The 25,981-nt window shown below is 43.7% G+C and overlaps 1 protein-coding gene across 2 annotated transcripts in view; it reads left to right on the top strand.

Annotated features, from left to right (window-relative positions):
- The window catches only part of NCKAP5 (NCK associated protein 5), a 991,644-nt gene that overhangs the window by 880,263 nt on the left and 85,400 nt on the right, over window positions 1–25,981 (top strand). For both annotated transcript variants that reach the window (XM_060106265.1, XM_060106266.1), the window contains exons 12-15: window positions 1,832–2,020; window positions 7,290–11,056; window positions 12,026–12,203; window positions 21,639–21,717. In XM_060106265.1, coding sequence (XP_059962248.1) covers window positions 1,832–2,020; window positions 7,290–11,056; window positions 12,026–12,203; window positions 21,639–21,717 — 4,213 coding nt within the window. The remainder of the gene's footprint in view (window positions 1–1,831; window positions 2,021–7,289; window positions 11,057–12,025; window positions 12,204–21,638; window positions 21,718–25,981) is intronic.

Raw genomic sequence — 25,981 nt, 5'->3', positions numbered from 1 at the left:
CTCAAAGGACACGGATGCAGTCTCTCTCTGGATAGTAGACACAAGTTCCAGAGCAGAGGTAGTCCTAAATAAAAACCACCACCCTGCCAAGCCAAACCGCAAAATATCAGAGAATGGGATGGAGAAAACAGAAGACACACAAGTAAAAGTGGCTCATGATGTGATATTTCTGAAAGTCTGTTCGGGGCATATTCCAGAGGTGTGTGCCATGGCTGAGTCCTAACTGCATCGTGCTCCAGTGCATTGGGACCACTGGCAGAGGGTAGTTGTTGAGATACAAACATGAACTCCCCTTAACTAAGTGACATCTGGCAGTAAGTAAGGTCATAAATCAATAAATAATGCTGAAAGCTGGATTTTAAGACGACTTTCTCCTTTCAGTGATATTTAGAGCCAAATTTCAGGGGAAAAAATAGAGTAGTAAAATTCCTTGGCATTTTCAGATCACTTAAAGAGATTATTGTGCAGCCAAAATGAAGTATCGATAGCAAGGCAGACGCCTGATATTGAAAATCTAACATTATTAAGCATTATGGATATTGATTAGACAGCAGATTAAACATGCCCTCTATACTGATGCAGGGGTTTCCTACTGACCACGGGTGCTCCCAGAACAGCATTACCTTCCTTCCCCAAGCTGGTGTTTAGTCATCGTCAGTTGGAATTGCATTTGGAGAACAGTGATATGTACCCAGGTACTAAAGGCACCCATAAAGTGTCAGTAAATTGCACAAGTAAGAGACTTAGCCATTCTGCCAGTGACACAAAGACAGATGGTTTCCCATCAATGAGTTTCTGAGACAAAGCTTTTCTAGATAGGGGACAGGAATGAGACTGTAATGGAGAGAGTCCATTCTTGTGATCGGGATGCTAAATTAATTTAGCCTGTCCAGTTAGTGGAGCTTCATCTGTTACATTAGGGGCCTATAATGTGGCTGTCAAGATGTTCTGGGGTGTCTACAGCTTTGTCACCCGTGCCTTATGCAGACCCACTAGAATTCTAACTGCTTGGATCCTTCTGTGTGGGACCCAGATCTGTTTGATGTGAGAATCTTAGCCATTCGGATAGCCAACTGATAGGAAACGTCCTAGGATCTATACAACAGAGCCTCATGATTCCCAGGTTTGGTGTTCCATTACAGTACATGGCTTCCTGGGCATTTGATCCCAGACTTATACTGATGTTATCAGAGCCATAGGAATCATAAGAGTAATCTGGTAGAACTGTCCCACCCTACACCGGAAGACAATAAGATCCGTGGAAGTTAAATGCTTTCTTTCTCAATATCTCATATCTGGTGGCCTTGTAGCCTGAGAGCCAGGTTGCTGGACTCCAGTCCAGGGCCCATGCTCTTGAACCCTTAAGCCAGAGATGCTGCTCTGTCTTCTTCCTTTTGTAGCATTAAAGTCCTGTCTGGATATTGATCTGATTCTTTAACCAGTATGACTGGATAAAATGGGACACTACCACTCTAATATTTCTGCCTAACGATGACGGCAGCTCATAATAATTGAGCACCTGCTTAGACCAGATCCTATGCTCTACGCTTCTCATCTAGAAACTCACTTGGTCCTCGCAGTGACCCTAAACAGTGCGCGGAATTATTATTATTCACTTTTTTAAAAGAAAATGTAGCTCTAAAAGATGAAATCATTTCCTAGGCATGTTAGTCAGAGTCACAGCCAAGATTTGAACCCCTAGTCTGTCGACCCCAAAGTCTGTGTTTCTAACCACAGGGCTGTATTCACTCCTACCTCATTATGATGCTGAGCTGGTATTTCCTCTCTCCCTTAGCAAAGTCCTAGCTGAGAGCTGTCCTGCTTTTTTTAGGAGTGCCAGCTGAACACAAAATCAGGAACCCCTGCTTTGAAGCGCCCTGGCCTGGGGGTTGCCATCCATGGTCATCTCTGTCCTCGAAGCAGCTGTAGCAGCAGCGAGCTGTCTCTCTCGAGCACCTGCAGCGAATACTCCAGCGGCTCCTCCTACACGTGGCATGACGGGAAGAACCTCAGGAAAAGGGTAAGGCTCCTTTCAGGGCACCGCAGCGTCAGGGAGAACCAGAAAAGAAGCCTCTTCCGGTAGGAAGGCGGAAGGGGGGAGGGAGGTGAAGAAGGAAATGACCATTTGCTGAGTTCTTGTTCATTTACGCCTCACAAAACCGAAGAGGGAAATACGATTCTCCCCATTACATAGAAGAGGAAATTGGCTAGAGACGGTTAAGTTCCTTGCTAGAAGTCACACAGCCAGTGAGAAGCGGCATGATGATTCAACCTCAGGTGACGAGGCCATCATGGGAGGGAGTTTGCGAGAGAAAGACATTTCCCTTCTGTGCTTTGGTGGAGCCCACCGAATTCCCAGATTTATATCGAGTTGGAACTGGAACCCTGGCCTAATGGAACTGACCACGCTTCAGACCAACTAACACATTTTCAAGTAGTTTTATGGACATCATGCCTGTGATGCTCAGAGAGACTTGTTAATGTCCACTGCAAATGGGAGTGAACTTGGCCACGTGCCAAGTCATTCCAGACTGAGCATCCCGTGAGAACTCAAAAGTTTTCCTTCTAGAGAATAGGAGAGCGGTGCGTTCTCTCCAAATGAATGGCTGAAAGTTTTGGAAGTATCATTAGCTTTGTAGGAGTTTACTGCTCAAAAGTAGCATGTATTATATTGACCTTTAATCAGTGTAATAGCCTCATAAAACACTAATTTTATGGCTGTAAGTTGGAGGGTGGCACAGTAGAGAGAATTCCATGGTAGCTGACAAGCGCTATGGCTTCAGTGCAAGTCGAGCATGTCTCTACTTAGATGCCAGGAGTTCCTCTACCAGATTTTTAAATAACTCTTACGGCTGGAATGACTCCCATCTGCAAAGTGGGCTCACACCACTGAAGATTCCTTCACGATTTGAATAAACATCTTTGCACACTGGTATAAGCCAAGAATCTGGAATAGCTGTTTCTGCAGTTTCCTAATGTTAAAGAAAAACAAAGAGTACAGGAGAATGGAAACCCTGAATTCGAATATTTGGAGATCAGTTTTCTGTCATCTGTATAAATTTAGTTTATGACTTCGGAAGCATAAGAAACCAGGGAAATTCCATAACTGCCAGAAAATTTGGGTGAGGGAGGAGGTTTTTCATACTCTGAACAAGAGCTCAGAAAAAGATTTCAAGCTTGAATTTAGAGCTTATTCCCTTGGACTCAGACTTACAATGCAAAGTGCGGAGCCTGGGGTGTTATCAGAATTGCTCCTTCTAAGGAGCTGTTCGGAGTTCTGAATAATGACTGCCAGGGACCTGGCCCTTAGCAGACTGGGGAGGTGTGGGGGGGGGATGTTCCCTCTCTTCGTCTCTGAACATTGCTGGCTCCCAGAGCCCCCTGCTCTGCTCGTCATTCACAGCTCTTTCTCTCTCTCTCTCTGAGCCTTTATCTTTTCTTTTCTTGTCTTTCTTCCTTGAAATTTTTCCAGTTAGAACAACCCTCGATATTCTAGGGACATCTCTTCCCTGAAAGAGGAGAAATAAGGTTCTTAAGACACGTCACACACACTCCGTTAGCCGTCATCTGGAGATTTTAACAGTGTCCCATCTCAAAATGGCTGTGGAATACCAGCGTGCCTGTCACATCTGCCAGAGAAAAGTCCTAATTCTCAGGGATCCAGCAAACTAGACCCAGTCCCATGAAGACATTTTATTTTATTTTATTTTTATTTGTTTTTATTTATTTATTTTTGGCTGCGTTGGGTCTTCATTGCTGCGCATGGGCTTTCTCTAGTTGTGGCGAGCGGGGGCTACAATTCGTTGCGGTGCGCGGGCTTGTCATTGCGGTGGCTTCTCTTGTTGCGGAGCACAGGCTCTAGGCGCACCAGCTTCAGTAGTTGTGGCTCGCAGGCTCTAGAGCGCAGGCTCAGTAGTCGTGGCGCACGGGCTTCGTTGCTCTGAAGCATGTGGGATCTTCCCGGACCAGGGCTTGAACCCGTGTCCCCTGCATTGGCAGGCGATTCTTAAGCACTGCGCCACCAGGGAAGAAGTCCTGAAGACATTTTAAGTTGATATTATCTAAGGAACTTCTTAAGTTCTTACCATGTACCAGGTACTCATTTAGTATTAACTTACATAATAAATTCATACAATATGATTTTGAATTTGAATGTAATATTAACCTATATAATAACAAATATATGACCAATGGTTCTTTAGTAGTTCATAAGTATTTTTTTTAAATACTGTTTTGTGTAGAAGCAGAAGGGAAGCCTACATGAAATGCACTGGCCTGCCCTCCATGGAGGAACCTGGCTTGTGTTATTGAGTAATTACCGCACGTCAGCTTTGTGTGCTCTTCATAAGTACCAGCTCATTTAATGCTCGTGATAGCTTATTAAGGAGGTTCTCCTATTTCCTCCATTTCACAGAGAAGTAAACTGAGGTGCTGAGAAATTAAATATCCATCCCAAGGTCTCATAGCCAGTAAGTGGAGCTGGGCAGTTGGTTCCAGAACCTTAACCATTCTGCTAGACTGACCTTCTTGAATCAGCCTAAAACGTGGAGGAGTCCCAGTTGTTGGGATGGGTTTGTTTCCATGAAGACCAAGAATGTCATTTTAAAAAAAAAAGAATGTGTAAAACTGTTGTCTAGTCAAGAAATAGGAAAGAACTGTGGGCATTAAACCCAGGCTCCTACCTTATCCGCAGCATCTTTCAGCCAGCTGCACTGCTCCCCAGAGCAACTCTCTTCTGACTTTTCCCTGCCAAGAATGAAGCCGCCAATATGAAATGCCAGCTTCGTCCCACCATCTCCCCGACAGGAGAATCATGCTTTTTATCAAGTTTCAAGATTATCCTCAACCTTTCTCAAGCTATTAAATACCATGACCTCCTTTGGAAAACTGTTGGAGGAATGTGGCTAATCTCACAGGGTGGGGAGCCAGGGCCCTGGGAGGTTTGCAGCCTTGGGCCCTGGGATGACTCAGACCGCAACATGGGCAGGCTCCGGGGAGGCAGAAAGGAAGTGGGTAGGCAGACACAGAGCACATCTATGGCGGGAACAAATCTGCCCTTTTCAAGCTCTAAGAGGGTACTTTTGCCTGGCTTCTCTTCTTTTTCGTGAACGTGACATCAGGATCATGGAAGTTCTTAGAAACCCAAGCTGTGGCAGTCTGCTCACTGGTCAGTCTATAATACCCAGACTTACTGAAGGGATTTCTTCTGATTTCCGAAGGAGTTTTTAATGGCACAGCAGAAGAGGACGGGGAAGGGGGAGCATCACCAAAACAGAATCGATCCACAGCAACTCCTGACCCTGGAGAATTTTCCAAAGAGAATATATAATTTGACTTAAAACCAAATATACATATAACAAAAAAAGAAAAAATAAATAAGACGTATTGTTGATAACAAGATTTTTATGATTTTTAAAAATCATAAAATTTTTATGAGAAAGTTTTAGATGTAAGCAGATGCTCACAGCTTACTAAAAAGCTGAGATTCCAGGGTAAGTTTCTGACATGGAGTTGACCTCAGCTTATGAGCGCTCGGGTGTTCAGAGTCCTGGCGCAGCAGGGCAGCTAGTGTGGAGATGCCAACAGGAGCGGTACTCTTAGCCAAGACTGGTGCAGAGTCCACATCGGAAACCACCAGATTCATTCATTGACATTCTTCATCGTTAACTGTATAGCCTTTTTTTTTTTTTTGCGGTACACGGGCCTCACTGTTGTGGCCTCTCCCGTTGCGGAGCACAGGCTCCGGACACACAGGCTCAGCGGCCATGGCTCACGGGCCCAGCCGCTCCGCGGCATGTGGGATCTTCCCGGACCGGGGCACGAACCCGTGTCCCCTGCATCGGCAGGCGGACTCTCAACCGCTGCGCCACCAGGGAAGCCCTGTATAGCCTTTTAAAAGAAAAAACTCATTAGGTCAGAGCCTCCCAGTTTCCCCGAGTGCCAGTTTGTGATTAAACTCTGCAAGTTCCATTCAAAAGAGGGGTGTTGGAATAACCTACGGTCTCTATTATGACTTTGACTAATACAGAGGGTAGAACAGAGGCCAAGCTTCATTCCAGCAGTATCGCATCCAGATTGATGTGCAGTCTCTAGAGCCAGATTGCCTGGGTTCAGATCTCCACACCACCACTTCAGAAATGAGTCATAGGAAGGACCCAGGAGACCAGAGTTCAAACCTTTGCTCTAGCTCTCCCTTAATTATGTGATCTCCAAAGAACAGATCTTGCTGAACCTCAGTTTCCCGCCGAGTAAAATAGAGCTGATAATGTCTCCCTCATGGTATTGTTCTGAAAATTAAATCAAAGCACTGGGTCAGAGGCTGGTACACAGCAAATGCTGGGTCAATGTAAGTTTCCTCCTCTGCCATTCTGTTTCTTGCTAGCCGTAATTTGATAAATATGAATGTCTGAGTAGAATGCCATGTTTTTTTTCTATGTCACTTCTTGGTCACTCTCCAGAACTAACACTGGTATTTGGAGAAATATGAAGAACAGGAAATTGACCTTTTGAAGTTAGTAGGTGAACCATTGCTATGAGTTCTAACAGCAAATGCCCAGCTGCTCTATCTGTGTAAACATTTCACAGATGTTCACTGCCTATCAAGTAAAGTCATGAAGCCACATGACGTTCTAACTTTCAGTCCTTAGAATGGAAGGGACCGTAAAGGCAGGGACCAACTCACTTTTCCATTTACCCTCTTTACCTGCCATATACACTGAGCAGTGAGCCATATTGTCTTCTGGTTATTCCCTAAGTGTTCCTTAAGCATACTTTTCCAATTTAGGTCTTTGCCATCCCATTTCTTCTAACTGGAAATCATTTCCTCTACTTTTAAACTAAGGCAAACCTATCTATCTTTCTAGGGCTAGGTTTATTTTTTAAAAAAGAAAAGAAAAGGAAACTTATATGCTTTTTGTGTTTTTTTCCAAACAGACATGTGGTCTCCCTCATCTGAAATTCTGGAGTACCTCCTACCCCTGTATGTCTCATATGATCCCTTGACTTATGGTTACTTGAGCTCAGCTCCTCCTGGGGGTTGCATGCTCCTTGAAGGCAGGGTCCTTATCCGCTACTTATCTATATCATATGCTACTTAGCTCAGGACCTGGCAAGGTAGAGATTAGCTGCATAGTTAATGAATTAGTTTGAATTAATTAATGAATAAATGCATTTATATGTGAATATTTATCAACCACTAGAACGAATTAAGTTTAATGATGGCCTTTTCCTTTTATAAATTGGTGCTCCACAGAGCTCAATCATTTCTCATATCTCCTTTTCTTTCCTAGCAGTCATCACAAAATTGGGACAAAAGGTTAAGTATTGACTCTTCACTCCCGAGTGGCTTTGCTAGTCCCACAGATGAACTACCTCCAACTCGCATCAAGGAAAGCCACATTTTGGAAGGACTCAGAAAGCTCCAGAAGCGAAAAGTGTTACTTGAACCCCCATCAGTGATAACCAAATGGGGTTATAAAGATTGCATGAACTCCAATGAAGGAATCTATTCGCCAGGAATTAAAAGTAGCAGCCTCAAGGAATATCCCCCCTGCAAACCCACGGACACGGGGAGCCCCTGCAAGGAGCCCCACAAGGCATTTGTTTATGACACAGATTCTCACGACGATGCCGAAGAGGACCCTTCCTCCTTAGCCTCGCTCCAGGCAGTTCCACACCAGGACTGCAGGCTGCACGGTTGTAAACTAACCCACAGTGCTTCTGACAGTCTCTTTGGCTGGGAGCTGAATGGCAAACACTGTTCAGAAATCCCTTCCTCGGTCTACCCCTGGGAAAGGCCTGAGAAGCTGACCAGCTGTGCTAGCAACCGTCCCTCGGAGCGGAAGCTGTGCCCAAGTGTGCAGGGGCCTCAGGTACAGAGAGAGAGGGACCCGCCCAGCCAGGGCTGCCTGGCTGTCAATCTCCATCTCTCAGACACGGATGACACCGAAACCCTGGATGAGCTGCACATAGAGAGCAGCGATGAGAAAAGCCCTTCAGACGTGTCTTTGACCGTGGACGCCGACAAGGCCGTGGAGAACCTGGACGTCCGCGTGGGATTTGGAAGATCTCAGCGTGGGTCTCCTGAGGAGGAAGAAAAGCAAGTGCCCGTCCACTTCGAGAGCAGGCCAAAGACGTTCAGTTTCATTAAGCAGCAAAGGGTTGTAAAACGGACTTCCTCAGAAGAATGTATTACTGTCATATTTGACGCAGACGGTGGCGAGCCCATCGAGTTCAGCTCTCACCAGACTGGCCTGGTCACGGTTACCAGAAAGGAGATTTCCATCCATCAGGCCCCTGCTGGGCCCCAGACAGAACACACTGAACTTCTACCTCAGGGAATGGCTCATGTACAGCCAGGGGCCGCTGCTAGAGACTTGGCTTTCTTGAAGAGATCTGAAGAGGAAGCCGAGAGAAACATTCCAAGAGAAGACGAAGATGATGTTGCCGTGACACCCACTGAATCCTCCCACCCCAGGACGGTGACGCAAAACACTCAGCGACAAAGGCTGACCAAACCAACACACGCTGCGTCGTGCCAGAGTCATTCTAGGTCCTCTGTGGCCACGGGCATCTATCAGAAGAAAAGCCTGACAAAAATACCTACCAGGGGCAAGTCTTCACCTCAGAAATCGAGGATAATGGAGCCTGAAGCCTCCCTCACGGTCCCCTTAGCTGGCCCAGTGACTCTTGAGAGGTCACCAGCTCCAGGGAGACTCTCACGGTTCAAGAAGCCTGAAGGCCCAGAGCCCCTCTTTGCTTTACCGCCGGATTCACACATTCCAAAACCCTCCTCCACCCAGCTCCCTCACGGCTCCAAAGTGTTCAGCAGAAGGGACTGGGTCCAGTACTCCAGGAGTCAGATTCCAGCGGCACAGCTGCTGCCAAGGCCCCCCGCCGAGCCGAGTGACGATGGCGAGCCCCCCACGAGGGATAAACCCTGTGAGCCGGGGCCGGAGGCCGGGCTGAGACCGCCCTCCCTGCCGTCCCCTCCAGGCAGGTCGGTCTCCCTACTCGCCAGGCCCAGTTACGACTATCTGTCGCCACCTGCATGGGCCAAGCCGGAAAGCGGGGTCCCCAGTGACGCAGCAAGGGCAGTGTTGCAATCCCCCCCTCTGAAAGGATTCTCCGCTCCTGTTATTTATTTTAATCAGACCGTGACGGAAGTGCAGGGGAAGAAACCTTCTGTGGCCTTCAAAAAGCCCGTCTTCACTCCCCCTCCGCCCTCCACAGAAACAGCCATCCACACCAGGTGCCCTGCTCACAGCCCCTCCAGCTCGTTTGCTGGGATGGCCCCAGGGCCCCCAAAGGTCTCTCCAAAGAGAAGTGTCCCCAGAACCCCACCTCACCAAACACTTGGGACCACACAAACGGACGTAGGGTTACGGACCCCCAAGAATTGTCCTGCTACCCAGGAGCCACTGGAAATACCGTCTTCCAAAGGTGTGTCTGCAGCAAGAAAAGGACAGTTGAATGACAGTGTCTCCACATCCCCCAAGCCTTCCTTCTTAGGGGTAAGTGAGTCACCATCGTCTCAGGTTAGCAGTCCCTCATCAGCAGCATCCTCCAAAAGCCATAGCACCCCGCACGGTTGTCAAAACCCTCACGAGAGAGGACTGAAAACTCGCCTCCCCGTTGGGCTCAAAGTCTTCATGAAGTCTCCCCAGTTGCTCAGGAAAAGTTCTACAGTGCCAGGGAAACATGAAAAAGACAGCCTAAACGAAGCCTCGAAAAGTTCCGCGGCTGTGAGCAAGGATAAGCTGGGGACCTCCAGGAACGCGAGCAGCCTTGAGACCACAGGAGGTGAAAGAAATGTGTCTCCACTGGGTTTACGAGCACAGGAGAGTCTGGCCGAAGGGCTTCCCCTGGAAACAGCAATGCCAGAGTCATTGGAAGATAGCACGCCTGGGGCTGATGGAAAAGATGCGGTAGAAAACAAGTCTGTGAAGAGATCCCTGTCCTCCAGCAAGCCGCTCCTAAAACCAGCTCTAGGCATGAACGGAGCCAAAGCCCGCAGCCAGAGTTTCAGCGCTCACTCAGGGGACAAGCCCCCCACGGCCTCCGTGGAAGGGCCAGGCAAGGTCCGGACTCAGATTATTACCAACACAGCTGAGAGGGGCAACTCCCTCACCCGGCAGAGCTCCTCCACGGAAGGCTCTCCCAGCAAGACCGCGTCTACCCCCATGTCTGACGGTCTCCCCGGTGCTGGGAGGCCCCTGGGGCATCCTTCCTCCAGGCAGGGCTCCCTGGGGAGTACAGGCAGCTCCAGCAGCCAGCACGGGAGTCCAAGCAAGTTGCCTTTGAGGATCCTTCCAAAATCCGAAGGGCCCCTCGCACCACCCGGCACAGAAGAGCAGCAGGCCTACACCCAGGGAGAAGGCGCCAGGGTGACTGCACCAGAGGAAGCAGGCAGCGACCACAGCAGGTGCCCATCCACCCCAAAGGACGGCCCAGGAACCCCTCAGAGTCCCGGGAGGACACGGCAGCCCAGCAGTTTTGAAACCAGCAGGACCTCCAAGCTAGAAACTTCTGGAAGGTATCCAGACACGTCTACAACCAGGACCGGTGTTGTGAGCCCAGAAGCCCCCCTCTCACCCACAATCGAAGAAAAGGTCATGTTGTGCATTCAGGAAAATGTGGAAAAGGGCCAAGTGCAAACAAAGTCCACCTCTGTGGACGCGAAGCCGAAGCCCGGGCCTTCTTTTGCCAGCTGGTTCGGTTTTCGGAGGAACAGACTGCCAGCTCTCAGTAGCAGGAAGATGGATGTCTCCAAAACCAAAGCAGAAAAGAAAGATGCAAAAGGTTTGGGGTTTGGAAACAAACAGCTAAAATCAGAGAGAAAAAAAGAGAAAAAGAAGCCTGAGCTACAATGCGAGATGGAAAATGAACTTAACAGGGACATCGAGCTGGCAGATGGTCCAGACAGTGGTTTACAAAACAGAAATAACCTGAAAACACCGCCAGACATTTATGACCAAGTGAAGTTTGTATCGAGAAGTAGACCCAGCCCTGTTCCATGTTCAACGAAAGATACCTTTATGACGGAACTTCTGAACAGGTAGCGTGTCGGCCAAGGGGGTGGCAGTGTAGAGGGCAGTGCAGAACCCCACCCACGCCTCACCCCCCAACAAGGAGAGTTGTTTGTTTCCTGCATACTGAATACCAGTCAAGCATGTTTCTCATACAAGCAGAAATTCATCGTAGCAATCTTTTATACATTAGCCAGAATTTAAACAATGAAATAAAAGTTAGCAATAAAATGGTAATTTAGTCCATGTTACTCTGGTAACCAAACCAGTGGTCTTTGAAATTAAAGAATGGTAAGTTTTATCAAGGTGGATGGAAATCCAGCCTACAGTAGAAATCATGAATGTACCCACATGGCATGAAATGGAAGAAAACTACACATATGTTTTTCTTTTTTTTCTTTTTTTTTTTGCGGTACGCGGGCCTCTCACTGTCGTGGCCTCTCCTGTTGCGGAGCACAGGCTCTGCACGCGCAGGCTCAGCGGCCATGGCTCACGGGCCCAGCCGCTCCGCGGCATGTTGGATCTTCCCGGACCGGGGCACGAACCTGCGTCCCCTGCATCGGCAGGCGGACTCCCAACCACTGCGCCACCAGGGAAGCCCTACACATATGTTTTTAAAGGATGCTGACCCCACTGATCGTACTGAGCAAACTTAGAAACTTTCCAGAGGTAATTACAGATTCTGCTGATCTTAAGCCAGAAATATACTTAGCAATCATTCCCCAGTGGTTTTTACTTTATTCCCTCACACACACACCCGCCATCTCACAAGCAGTCATAAAAATAAAAATAAATGATTGCATTATCAAATCTAAATTGACACACTACTGGAATAGCAGATGAAGATTTGACCAAGGCCAGTGAGACACACTTATCACTCAAGGGTGTAAAGACAAAGAGACACATGGAGGTTACTTTAAACATTAAAGGATTGGGGAAAGTAGAACGATTAAAGAAGAGCAATGTAATTGATCAGAGGAATCACTTTCTACCTGCAGAGTTGATAAGAAAGCAGCTCAACAGACTGAAAGTGGATCAAATAACGTTTCCTGCAGGAGCGTGTTAAAGGGCAGCTCCCAGGGCTCCTGTGTCACCAGCAGCTCTGTCAGCACTCAAGGAACCCACAAGAAGAACATCAAAACCAAAGCAGATGTGGAAATACCGAAAGGCTCCCTGGTAAGTCTTTTACCATCCTGGTTATGAAGTGTCAGGTTCTGAGATGGGCTAGTTGGGTTCTGTCTACCCTTTGCTGATGAAAATAGATAGGCAAGAGATTATGGGAGAAAGGGAAAGTTAAAGCCAAAGAGAAAAAAGAGGGGAATCTTGGTGACGCTGTAGCGGAGTGTTGGCGGTTAGATTGGAATGGGCCCGGCTCCCTCCACTCTCGGTGCTTTTGTAGGTCTCTTCTCAGAAGGATGGGATAATCACAGTGCAGGCAAATGATGCTGTGAGTGTCATCTTCAAATTATACCCTTGTGCTGGGAATTTGTCCTGATGATGCTTTCCATCATTTCCAGCAACGCAAAAAGGAACGAAAATGATTATAAAAAATAAAAGTGCAGAACAATTTAGGAGAACATGGGCTATTTTGATGATTTGATTTAAGCATTATCCCTAAAGTTGTAAATACCGACTTATCCTACCTAAGACAGAAGGTGTTAAGACTTAAGAAACATATCCTTGGAACCAGGCCTGGATGCTGCAGGGCAGGGAGAGGGGACAGCCTGGAGCTGTGCCCCATGCTCCCGGCTGGGACATCAAGGCTGTCCTGGGACTGGGCGCTAACCCCGGAGCTAGCATGGCCCGCCCTGCAGGCTGCACATCGGGGCTTCTGTAGGCTGCCCAGGTTTCCTGAGCGACAGGTCCCTCGAGGATGGCCACTACCTGCCCCGGCCCAGGCCGCCCGCAGGAGGCGGCGGCAGCTACCACCCCCATCGTGACGGCTACGGAAACACACTCGCCGGAGACAGCTATCCCTCGTTCGGCAACCCACAAGACAACGTGACAGCAAAAATCGTGTCTCCTGTCGTGTCCGTGGTGGTGGTGGTGACCCTGGACCCTGGGAGTGGCCAGCTATTTCCAGTACAACAGGAGGAGGAATTGCTTCTGGACAAATGAACCAGAACACATCTTAGGCCTTCAAAATCCACCCATTGCTTTGAGAAAAGCTCCATCCAGTCAAGAACCGCCTTCATCACTCCCGTGAAGTTCCTTTCCTTCTTGGCTTGACCAGCTGCCCTGAAGGGTTTTCTCTTCTGTTTGCAGTAGAAGTGCTGCTCAACCAAGAATTCCTAATTCCTCAGACACCTCGATCGTGATAAGGTAGACAGCTGGACCTTGGGTTGTACAAAAGATTGCTTGATCTGTTGGTTCCATTGTGTATCTGGACAGAGAGATTCCAGCTCTGGAATGAGCTCAGAAACTACCTCCTGGTGTGACCCCAGGCCATCGACATGGTCACAAAGCACAGGGGCAGCAGAATGGCACGGGGGTCTTGGGCGGGAATGCCATCAGCTTCTAAAAGATGGAGACAGACTGCTGTTTGGGTTTCCACCAAACTGGGGTGAGAAGCTTGACTGATGCTGTAAGTTCCTTAGTTATATCAGGAATCCAGACCCGTTCACCACCGCCCGTGAATCAGGAATGAGTGATTTCCAACAGTAACGGCAGAATTTGCACATTATTTCAGCTCACAAAAGTATTGTTATCTGCAGAGGATCAGGCTGGATTTTGGAAATTTAAGTGCAAAATCGCTGATGTGGAAACCGTCTCGGGGAAGTGATCGGGGGTGATTTTTCCTGTGAAATAGTACAGTTTCTACATTGTTTTGGAGAATGCGGAGTAGAAATAGAGATTTGCAGATGTTGAGGCTTTTGGTATTATTTTTGATCTTTGATCCTCTTTGGGTACCAGTTTTTAAGGTGACGGCAGTACTTTCCTTGGTTTATACTTTTCTTTTTACTGGACTAGATGATCTTCTATCCTCAAGCATCTAAAAAAGTATACTAGCTGTTTGCTTCTATTTTAGTAATACTTTAGGGGAGAGGAAAAAGAATGGTTTGGGCAGATTAGTATAGTTTGATTCAACTGAGATTAATGCTGATAGAATTTTAGAGTTTAAATATTAGAACCAAGGAGGAAGCCAGTCACTAGAATCTGGATCTCATAAAGAGGACACGTTAAAATTCCAAATATGCATGCTTTGTGCTCACCCTTAAGGATGAGAGCTAGGTCTCCCAAGAGAAGTTGAAAGCAGAAAGCATTTGAAAGAGCTTCGCAAAAATGGAAAAGAACTTAAAACTAACAATCCTGATTAGATGTCTCAGAATTGCATGACTTCCATCCTGGATTTACATAGATTTGAGCCATTTAAAGACAGGCTGTATTTCCTATTTTAATATGAATGTCCTATGACTCTTCCCAAATCTTGTTGAGCTTCCCCATAAGTGAGGACGCCCACTAAACATTTCCCATATATGAGTTTTCGTGGCGAGTTTAATTTAACTCTTGTTAAAAAGTGTGTGTGTGTACACACACAGATTTACACACAGATATACATAAATGGAACTTAAAAAACAGGTAACTCCATCCATTTTCTATAACTGTCATGGACAACTTTTCATCATTTAAAATACATGTAAGATGGAAGCAACCTAAGTGTCCATCGACAGATGAATGCATAAAGAAGATGTGGCACATATATACAATGGAATATTACTCAGCCTTAAAAAGAAACAAAATTGAGTTATTTGTAGCGAGGTGGATGGACCTAGAGTCTGTCATACAGAGTAAAGGAAGTCAGAAAAAGAAAAACAAATACCATATGCTAACATATATATGGAATCTTTAAAAAAAAGGTTCTGAAGAACCTAGGGGCAGGACAGGAATAAAGACGCAGACGTAGAGAATGGACTTGAGGACACGGGGAGGGGGATGGGTAAGCTGGGATGAAGTGAGAGAGTGGCATGGACATATACGCACGACCAAATGTAAAATAGATAGCTAGTGGGAAGCAGCCGCATAGCACAGGGAGATCATCTCGGTGCTCTGTGACCTCCTAGAGGGGTGGGATAGGGAGGGTGGGAGGGAGGGAAATGCAAGAGGGAGGGGATATGGGGATATATGTATATGTATAGCTGATTTGCTTTGTTATAAAGCAGAAACTAACACACCATTGTAAAGCAATTATACACCAATAAAGATGTTAAAAAATAAATGAATAAATAATAAAATACATGTAAGAGAAAAAAAAAGAAAGTTATCCTTTTTGGAACTTGACTCCCTATCATTTAGTGTTTTAATTATGAGGTCTAGAACTCAGGGGGTAATTTCCTTTAAAAAAAATGAATAAAAGGCATTTTTATATTTCCCAAGGATATGCCAGTTTCAAATAATATTTTTGTTTTAAAATTACCTTAAATTGAACTTCCTCTTCTTACATTCTTTCTGTTCTTGCATCACTGGTCTGGTGATATTCATTGTTCCTTTATGTAAATTTTAAAGCACTCGAGCAAAAAACAATATCTTTTCAGAATTCCTGAATCCATATATTTTTGGGCTTTAATAAAAGAGATTATAAAGTATAGTATGTGCTACCATTTTCCTAGGGAAATCCTGAAACATGAAGCAATTACTCATTTTTTTCTGGAGTGGTTCAAGACAAGAGGAGATTTTAGAAGTAATCGTGATTGGCATTATTAGTTTTTAATTATTATTGATGTTTAGGGTTCCTTAGAGTTTCACTTTAATTTGAGACAAATGTACATTTAAATGCTTTTTTTTTTTTTTCAAACAGCTCTTGACTCTAAAGAGCTATAAGGTCTTTTTTGTTTTCTTTTCCAAACCCTCCGAAATCATATGCAGACTACGTTCTTTGCAAAAGCTTTTTTTTTTCTTTTCCCCACTTCTTGCTCTTGGCTTCCATGGTATCATGCCTTCTTGAAAACATAGATGTCCCTTGCATTATAAAATCACAAATTATAAGTGTGTCTAAGGCTGCCTCTGTAGTGTCACTGAAAGGAAAGAGAGAGAATAAACGTGTGGAAATGTGCAGTATGCCAGAAATTCAATCCAACTGATCTAAAACTTTGATAGCCTGGCAGAGCCCCTTATCAGAGGCACTCAATTTAACTATGCCCCATTTAATATGGTGCTGACAGCTTGGGGTATATCTTCACTGTACAGAAATACCAAAAAGAAAAAAACCTGTTTAGCTTTTACAGTTTCGTTTTTACTTTCTTATTACTTCCTAATGCTAAAGTAATTTGCCTTGCTTTTCTTCTCTCATTGGAAGTCTTTTACAGTGTAATAATGTTTCCTTTGGTCCTTCCAGAGTATCTGCAAGAAACACTCTTATTGTCCTCTGTGAAGTACAAGGATTCCCTAACCACCAAATATAGATAATCCACAGGGATAAGCTAATTTTCTAGTTAGCTGCAAGAGGAAATCAGTCAGGCTGGGAAGCTTTCCATACAGAGGAATATTATTAACCTAGATAGTTGAACAGCTAGTCATTTTTTCAAAGGTAAAATGCAATTTTTTTTCACCTCTATAATCGTCAATGGGGATTGGACTAAAATTACTAATTTCAGAAAGGACATTGGCCATAGTCCCCTTGGGGACTAGTAAAAGAAGAGCAGTGAAAACCTATTCATTGTATGTTATCAGCCTATATAGAAAGGAAATTAGATGCAAAATGAGATACATTCTTATACCATAGCACATTGATGTGAATACCCATGAACCTTTTAAAATCAAGAGTTTAAGGGAATTTTCCCCTACTGGGACTCAAGGTAGATTTGCGTTCTGCTTCTTTTAAAGTGTGTTGCAGAGAATTCTTCTCACACTAGTTATTTTAGCTGCACATAATACATTACATATCACAGTTTTTTCCTGAATAAAATCACTCTTCAGAAATCTTATACCAGGGACTTCCTTGGTGGTCCAGTGGTTAAGACTCGGCACTTCCACTGCAAGGGGCGCGGGTTTGATCCCTCGCTGGGGAACTAAGATCCCGCGTGTTGCAGGGTGCAGCCAAAAAAAACCCCAAAAATCTTATACCATAATATAGCCTCATCCTTTGCCCTTAACAAACTAAGACTATATGTAGTTATGAGGGTCCTAAGGCATTTTAATTATTTTAATCTGTGGTAATATAATAGAAGAATTATTTCCATACATATATTAAGTCCATGTACGTAGCACACCTCCCCTTAGTTCACTGGTGACGGCATATCCATTTTCAAGATTGCTAGATGCATTCTACCGTATGTATAAAAGTCTCATTAATGCTTTACTGAATTAAATATTTTTCTCTTTTCAGAGCCTTAATTAGAGGCTTATGTCCCCATTTGTGCTCTCATTTACAGACCACTTAGCTCTGACTTCTGTGTAATTTAGACAAGGGCCATGTTACTTTGCACTTTTACTTAAATTCTACAAAATCATTATAAGAGGGGAGAAAGGCATCCCCAGAAAAGACTGCGTCAGTACTAAGTAAATAAGTCAGAAAGAAATGCACACTCCTTCCTCCATGTTGTAAGTTCTTCCTTCCTGTGGATTTAGGTAATTTTCTGAAATGAGAAGTCTCAAAGGAACAGCTCCCAGCTCCTGTTGAGCTGTCACTGGACAAAATAAAAATCGTTAATGAGATCATATTGCTGGAAAGAGATGGCCATTTTAATATGGGTATTTTAATTTAAATTATGAGTATCCTCTTCACCCAGTGTCACATAGTCTGAAAAAATCACATATGCTAATAAAAAAGTATCAAATACAATCCCATTAAAATTGTGCTGTGGTGATGAAGTAGCATAAAATAGTACAATAATTACACAAATTGTTATCATCTTATTAAGTTCTGCAAAATTTTTTAATTTCAACATCTTTAATTGAGCAATTCTGTTCTAAATGCTATTTGGATGCTAATAAGAAGCATGGCTGTTTTGCCCTCCCCCTGCAGAGTTTTCTAAATGACTGTCTTTTCTAAAGGTAATGCCTCCCAGGAGTTTTCCCTCCAAGGATCACTTCTCTTTTCTCACAGGTTCATTAAGTTCTTTTCCTTTTCAGTGAGCTTTAACATCAAAATGTTCTTTTCTGGGGATGCAGTTCTCGTTAGGATGATTCAAAGAAGAAGTATACACAGAATTCCAAATGAAGGGTGTCCCCAAATATTGGGTTTTATTCTGCAGTTATGTATATATATTTGTCAGCAATGAATTATTTTCTCCCTTTTTCCTCCTGTGTCCTTTGTAAGCACGTTCCTCCCAGCCTTTTCTAATGGGAGAGGTTAATAGACTATAATGCGTACAGCGGCATTTAATGGTTACCTGTTAGAGACTGGTATTTAGTACAGCTCTTGAGTACAACTGCAGAGCTCAAAAGATGGGCAAGAGTTGGAGGGGCCCCATTAGAAGGTGCCCAAAGTACTGGCAGCAAACTGAAACCAAAAATAACCCACATCATTGCTCACGAGTCACCTGCTACTTCTTACCAAATGGGACATTCCTGACATTGATTTGTATCTGTTCCTGGTAGAGCAATGGCTGAAGAAATTCTGAATCTCTAACCACCATTGTTTGCTGAGCCAAACTTCTTGGTTTTGTGACCATTCCCATCTGTGAAGTGCTTTGCCACGTGAAGAATTCGCTTCGGCAAATTCTTCATCTTGAGCTGGCAGGCCCTTGCCCCCAGGAAAGTTGTACAACCTTTCGCCAACACACAGCCACTGTGTGATCAAGAGTGAAAATTAATTTTAATTTCAGCCTATGAGAAATATAATTAGCAAGGGGAATCTGCTGCCAAAATAAATTATGCCCCTCATTTCCATATGGAAATGGATTTTTTTAATTACTCACCACTTTGCATTGAAATCTATTTGTATGGATAATTAGAGCTGACAAGTATGCCATTCTAAAGGCACTCCCCCATTTTCCATTCCTTTGTTGATTCTCCATCCATCCCGTTCCAATGCAAAATTTCCCCTCATGTGTCATTCGCTTCTCAGGGGTGATTAGCCCTGTCTAGAAGCCCAGTCCCTCTGATAAACACCCAAGAGGCCACGTTTAACGTTTGCTGTTAAGCACTTAAAGCCCTAGAAAAGTTCTGACAAGGAGCTGACAGGTAGGACCTCAAGATGGTTTTTATTTTCCTTCTTAACTATGATACTTGGACAGAGGTGGTGATTAAGTTGCACCGAAGGCATCGGAACAAGTAGTAAAGAGAAGCAGGGCACTGACACCCACACACAGAAAACTTTTTTGCTACTCTTAAATAAAAATATAGTTTATGTATATTTGGAATACTGCCTACCTCATGGCCAGACACTAAGAAAGATACCTTCTTGGGAAGGTCTGGAAAGGGTGACCGTGATAATATGGCCCGCCGAAAAATTAAATCACAGCCATGACTAGGGGTCAGGAGTGCGCAGTCTAAAACTGACATCCTTTTATAACCTTGAACAGATCACTGACCCTCTCTAGGCCTCTTTTCCTTCATCTCTAAGACGAGAACCTTATGGTCATCATTGGATTCTTCTGTTCAGAATTTCATAGGCTGATGGAGATGATGATTCACCCACTTTGCAACAGGTTAGCATGGCACCCACCCCTTCCAGTTGAAAATTGGTTGATTGAGAAAAACCCAAAGGAAATACTGTTTTACCCAACAGGTGTGGGAAAATACGGAGCATCCTGTCTTAGGTATTGGAACGGGCTGAAAATATAGATTTTCTTGATGTTTCTGTAAATGAGAATAGAAAGTTCCTGTTGGATTCTTCATGGAAATTCAGGTGTTTGGGTCTCCTTCCTTTGGGGTTTCTTGGTAGCTTTGTCACAAAGAGGTCACTGAGCTGGGTGAACTTCGGACGGCAAATAAGTAACTCGTTAGTCCTGATGGTGCGCACAGAGATTCTCCTCTCTGCCGTCCATAAATACTGGAAAGAGAGCTGGTTGCTGTTGCTCTTCTTCCCCCATTCCCTAGCGGACTTCCTCTGGAGGTACTAACACACAAGGCAATGCTGACAACAGACAGCTGATGGGGAAAGAAAGTGATGAAGCTTGGCCTCTGGATGGTCAGCCCTTAACACCCTCTCCTTTTAGGGTTCAGACAGGCATTGACATACTCCTGAGTGTTCCATCTCCTGGCCATCAGTATGTAGGCATTAGGCACCAATTACATTCTGATATTGGAACCATGGTCATGAGATGTAAATAATTGGTCTGACTCCATTAGTTATGAAAAACAAAAAGTAGAAAGCTAAGTCTAGCTCAAGGTCCGTTTACCAGCATACGGCTCTCCATATTGTAAGTATAAAATAATGGTTTCTTGGCATTCAACTCGAGCCCCCGAGCAAATCCACTGACAACCTCTAATGTCCCCCCACTGCGTTCATTGCACAGTTCATTATCATCGTTGGCTGCCCAGGGGACTGGCTGGGATGTATTTTCAGAGAGCTAGTTAGGGTCATTCTGCCAAGGACCATGAGCTGTCTTGACCTTGTGGCCAAGTCGACACTGGCATGGCCCCATGGAACTTTGAGAATAACGAAGTTCCACCAAATGAACAGAACTCTGAAACCAGAGTTGCTGTATTTGAATCCTGGCTCCACCACTTGGACAATTGCTTCTCTTGTCTGTTTCTTCAAGGCCCCTTATGTCCAAAATGGAGGCCACGATAACACTTACCTCCTAGCACTGCAAGGGTAGGAGAGCCTAGGTGTGAGGGGCTTCAACAGCTCCTGCTGCATGGCAGTTACGTGTTGGCTGTTTTTATTATTATTGATATGGTTCCTGATATTTTACTACTACTGCTACTAGATTGGGAAGTAGGGGGCCTGGGTTGAGTGTTGGCATTTACATATGTTTAAGGAAACTGGCTGGATCTCAGAATTCTCATTTGTAAAATACTGTGACTTGAGTAGATTCTTGCTCGAGTTCCATTTGGTACTCTGGCATTCAGCCTCTGAATATCCCAGCTGAAATGTAAGGTGGATGTTTTTGACCTGAAAAAAGTCTAGGTAAATGTATCACCCTTCTGGTTCACTGAGCACACATCATAGTCACCTCACGTTTCATTCTGGAAAGAACAGCAACAAAATAACATTTTCTTAGAGAGTTATACTCTAGGAAAAGGTCAACAGATCTAAGTGTATTTCTTTATTCTCATGAAAATAACTTGTGGTGGTGTCACTGTCCCTGGAAGAATTATGTTTCCTTAGACTTTAATTTTTCCCAGCAGCTCTGTGTTACTGACTTTATTAAGTATTAAAAAGAACTATAGCTGTTATCTCGAAAATCTTATGTAGAATCAGGTACCCTATAACTTGCTTTCAGAGCTGGGGTTATATTTCTGAAAACATGATCTTATAATTAAAACTTGTAATAAAGCCAAGTGACAGAGTAGGGGAAAATGGAGTGAAGAAAATGTATGTGTGTGTGTATATATATATACATATATATATATATATATATATATATATATATATATATATATACACACGCACTCACACATACACACCCACATGTTTGTTATAGAATGTACCAATATTCTGAGGATTACACAATCAATTTAATATAGCACATAGGAACTCACAGTGTTTCCTTGTTACTGCAGATAAAAGAGGCAAATGAACACTTGCAAGAGGATGAAGAAGATACAGTTGCAGATTCTGCATTTCAGAGCCATACCATAGGTAAAAATTCATGTCTCAATATGCCTTTAACTGAGATGTTTTCTACATGCGACCTTATTTCAGACACGGTGTGTTCCTAAAGGTCATGTCTTATGCCCACCTCTACCAGGACTGGGGCTTAACTTCTCACGCATGATTACCTTTATCTTCTTAGGCATTGGAAGCCACCATAAAATAAGTGGGTCAAAGCAGAACCTATGAAGAAAACATAGGTCTTTGCAAAGGAACGCAATGCCAACTGAGTCCTTGTCAATATGAAATGAAAATGATACTGAGTGTAAATAATTTCTCTCTGCGGAAAAAATCAACGTTGCATTGATCCAGTTTCTGTAATTGTCTCAGGAAACACTACTATTGGTTAGAAGTGTGGAGTGGTAGCTTTCTTATATTGAATATTTTTTAAATTGGATATGTTTTACACATAGAACTAAATAGATTAAGTATATACGGCTTGCCAAAATCACCTCATTTTCTTCATCGTTTCTGTTAAAACCCTGATTATAGGTAGTCCTTCCTCAGAGATACCTTTGCTTTGTCAGCTCTGTCCTAAAATTTTACATGAGCCCACGTTGAAGGAACTCAGGTTTCTAACACAAAGGGATTTTGCTAACCTGTTTCCAGCAGCCAGGAGGTAACTGGTAATAGAGTAGCTGTCTGCGACGGTGATCCTTGTCAGGAGATAGAAGACATGATAACTTTAACAGCTCTGGGCCACCGTGGACACTTGCAAAATTAGTTGTTCTTTGGGCTCTAAAAAATAGCTGTGAAATGTAAGCATGCTGATTATTTAGTTTTACACAAAACATCAAGGCACGAGAGAATCATTTTTTCAAATCACATTTGGGTGTAGTAGACAGTACTGAAGACTATCCTCTAGGGCATGACAGCCCTACAGCTTTCTGGTTGCTGGTATAATCAGCACGCACGGCTCCTGCCCTTTCCCTGGAGTACCTTTAGCTGCCAACTCTCAGCATCTCACCACTCCTAGAGCCATGTTGGTATGTTTTGTGGCTGGTTTTCTAGCTTACCCAGCTGCCTTCTCCCAACTATAATTTACAGTTTATCTCAGAGAGTTATCATACCCTCACAGCTTAATGAGACTGGCACACCATTATTATTCTTTTCTGTTGTAATTGGGAATACAAAAGTCTTAACAAACAGCTGGATGGGTGGAGTCTGCATGAGAGTATTATTCCAGAAAGACATCCTTTAGTACAGTTAGTTGTCAGTGATAACTGACAGTAAAATGTCAGTTGTACAGTTGTCAGTAAAACGCTTAAATTAGTGTCAGTTCTGTGTAGTTAGCTAATGTGCAAGTTAAATATTGTTCAGCAACCTTCAAACATGGCACTATGTAAAGCCCCACTGAGTTATCATTTTTCCATAATGAGGTATTCTTGGGCTTGTACAATATAAAGTTAGAGGCTGAATTTTCGAGAGAGAGCTATAGTAATCTGTGTATTCTTTTATAGACTAGCAATTCTTTAGATCTGTACTGTTTGACATGATAGCCAGTAGTCACATGTAGTTATTTCAGGTTCAATTTAAATTCATGAAAACTACATAAAATTAAAAATTTAGTTCCTCAATTGCACTAGCCACATTTTAAGTACTCAGTGGCCACATATTCTATACGGCCTGTTTTTCCATCATCATACAAAGTTCTGCTGGAAAGTGCTGGTTTAGATTACTCTCAAGGAAGTAAATTTGGACTCTGTTTCTGGCAGAGAACTGACTTGGTCTTCACATAATTGTAGACTCATCTCCTCAAACTGGTGGAGACCTACCCGAACAAGCTGCTGCCGGCAGCAAGTAACAACAACAAAACTGACTAGCCATGACTTAAGGAATAAAGTCATGGAATCATCTTATATAATTAAAAGTCTGGAGGAAGGGAAACATAAAAGAGAAGCAGCAGCTCAACAATTCTATCCGAAACCCTATTTTTTGGTCCTCATGCTTGTCACTTCTGGTTGCAAATTAATTCCTACCACTCTAGGCATCCCAGCTACATTTGGGACACAAAGTACAAGGAAAAGTAAAAATTCCTCAGAATCACCGCCCCGCACCATAGACGTCACGTTACATGTCATCAGTGAGAACCAGATCATAACGCCAATCTTAGGTGCAAGGGATGCTGGGAAAGTCAGTCTGTTGCTTCCCAGCCTCTACTGCATGAGGTGGCAGAGAGAAGAGGGTTGAAAGTGTTCCCTGAGTTAGCCAATCAGTATTACCACAGGCCTTTTAAAAAGTTCATCCATTTCAAGGCTGAGTGGGACTCAACAAATCGAGTGGTTATTTATCTTTATTGCACAAAAATGACTGAAAAAATATTTTTTTAGCACCCTGCGAATCCCAATGTTCTTCATTCTGTCTAGACTAAGTGTTATCATATATCCTGCCAATATTTATACCCATAGAATATTTCTAATCACAGCAACTGAGCAAATCTAAATATGGTCTTCTTCTAACCAAACAGCAGCTAGTATCTTTGACAAAGAACAACAATCAGAAAATCTGTGAATCTGAATGTTTGCATTTCTGTGGTTAAGGATAATCGTGTTGGCTTAATCAAAATGGTATGAGTTGATTACAAGACAGGATACTGTTAACTAAGCCTGCTCTATATTGAAATTCAAGATTCATGAAATAAGTTAAATAATACAACTAGATTCTTTTCCTTCAAATTGCCCTAACAAATGTCAAACTTTCATGTTAATAAGCAACAAGCAAATGACTAGGCTAGCCTACACAAATGATCACCAACACCAATTGTTCTTTCTTGCTATTTAACTGTAATAGATTCACCCAGTGTATTACACTAATTATCTAATGGGATTAAATGGTCAGTAGGAATTCAAATGACATTGTCTCATATTAAAAACATCAGCCAGTGATAGCATCAAAAATAATCTCCTAAGAGGAGACAGGGGATTTGGAAATTCCTTTAAAGAGGAAGAAATGTCTTTTGAGAAGTTTGAGGAAGAAGTCAAGCTGAATTAAATGATAACCAAGAAAAGGCTGCTTGGTAGACTCTCGTGAAGTGAAGGATGCATGGTATTTCCCCAAATCTAAAGAGTTGTTACCGAATGCAAGTGTGTGTGCCCAAAGCACAGTGAATGACATTCATAGTAAAAATAAAATTTAAAATGTCTCAGAAAGCTAATCAGACTTTCACAGCTTTTTGAGTGGGGGAAGGCCATTTGAGTCAAAGGTCACATTTTGAATAGCATGCTGACATATTTAACTTAATTGTGGAGAGAGTGAGCTACTGATCATCAAAACAAATGGGAAAGGGAAGTACTGGTGTTCTCAGTAACAACTTTGATATTCAACAGAGAATGTGCTGTTGACTTGTAACAGACTGGCTCTGAACTGGAGACCACTTAGATAATAATACCTGTGGATGAGGAATCGGATGGAGTGGTTTTACATAATTTGGATCCGCATGAATACTTCCCAGGGTGACAATACTTATGCATGTCCAAATATACAAATGACACCTGAGAGGTACTATAGAGTAATAGCTTGGGCAAGGAAGTTTCTGTCGAGGCTGCACTGAGTTCACGCATCTATAACCACAAGCGCCGAACTGCAAAGGGGGGGCTTTGCATCCGGCAGCCTCAAATATAAATTCCACCTGTCATGAAGGTAGGCCCGTGGAAACAGGACCATGTGGTTCTTTCTGACCAAGGACTGGAACTAGTAATGTTAATTTCTATCCATTGAGTATCTCCTATGTACAAAGCCCTGTGCTTGGAACATTACATGTCATCCTTCTTGTGTCTCACTCCCTTGTGGCTGGTTCTCTGTTTTTGTCATCTGTCAACTTGTTCCTTATGATTGCTTCCTTCTAAATACCAGAGGCAGGCATGAGATAAGGCTTTGGTGGAGATTTCCATATTCGTGAGCATAGTGAATCATGGTCTATGACTCCCTCTCTCTGTTTTTAACTAGAGAGATAGAGAATTGTAGCCTTAGAGAGTTGCAAGTGTGGCTTTTTTACTCCTGTAAAATATTTGCTCTACAGATTGCACCAAGGAGCTGAGTTCTCTTTAGTTCCACAAGCCTATATTGAGCATCTTCTCCCAGCCATGCCCTATGTTAGAAGCCAAAGATACAGAGATGAATAAGACACAGTACGCATATTCTATGAACTCCAGTTCAGTAGGGAAACAGAGAAGCAAACAAATAATTCTGATGCGGTGTAATCACAGATAAGTTAGAGGCATGCTCTCCATACAAACGAGTCCACAGGGCAGGG

This window comes from Mesoplodon densirostris, chromosome 8, assembly GCF_025265405.1.
Source record: "Mesoplodon densirostris isolate mMesDen1 chromosome 8, mMesDen1 primary haplotype, whole genome shotgun sequence".
NCBI classification, from domain to species: Eukaryota; Metazoa; Chordata; class Mammalia; order Artiodactyla; family Ziphiidae; genus Mesoplodon; species Mesoplodon densirostris.
Note: the sequence above shows the minus strand (reverse complement) of the source record. Positions and strands in the feature narration are given on the sequence as shown.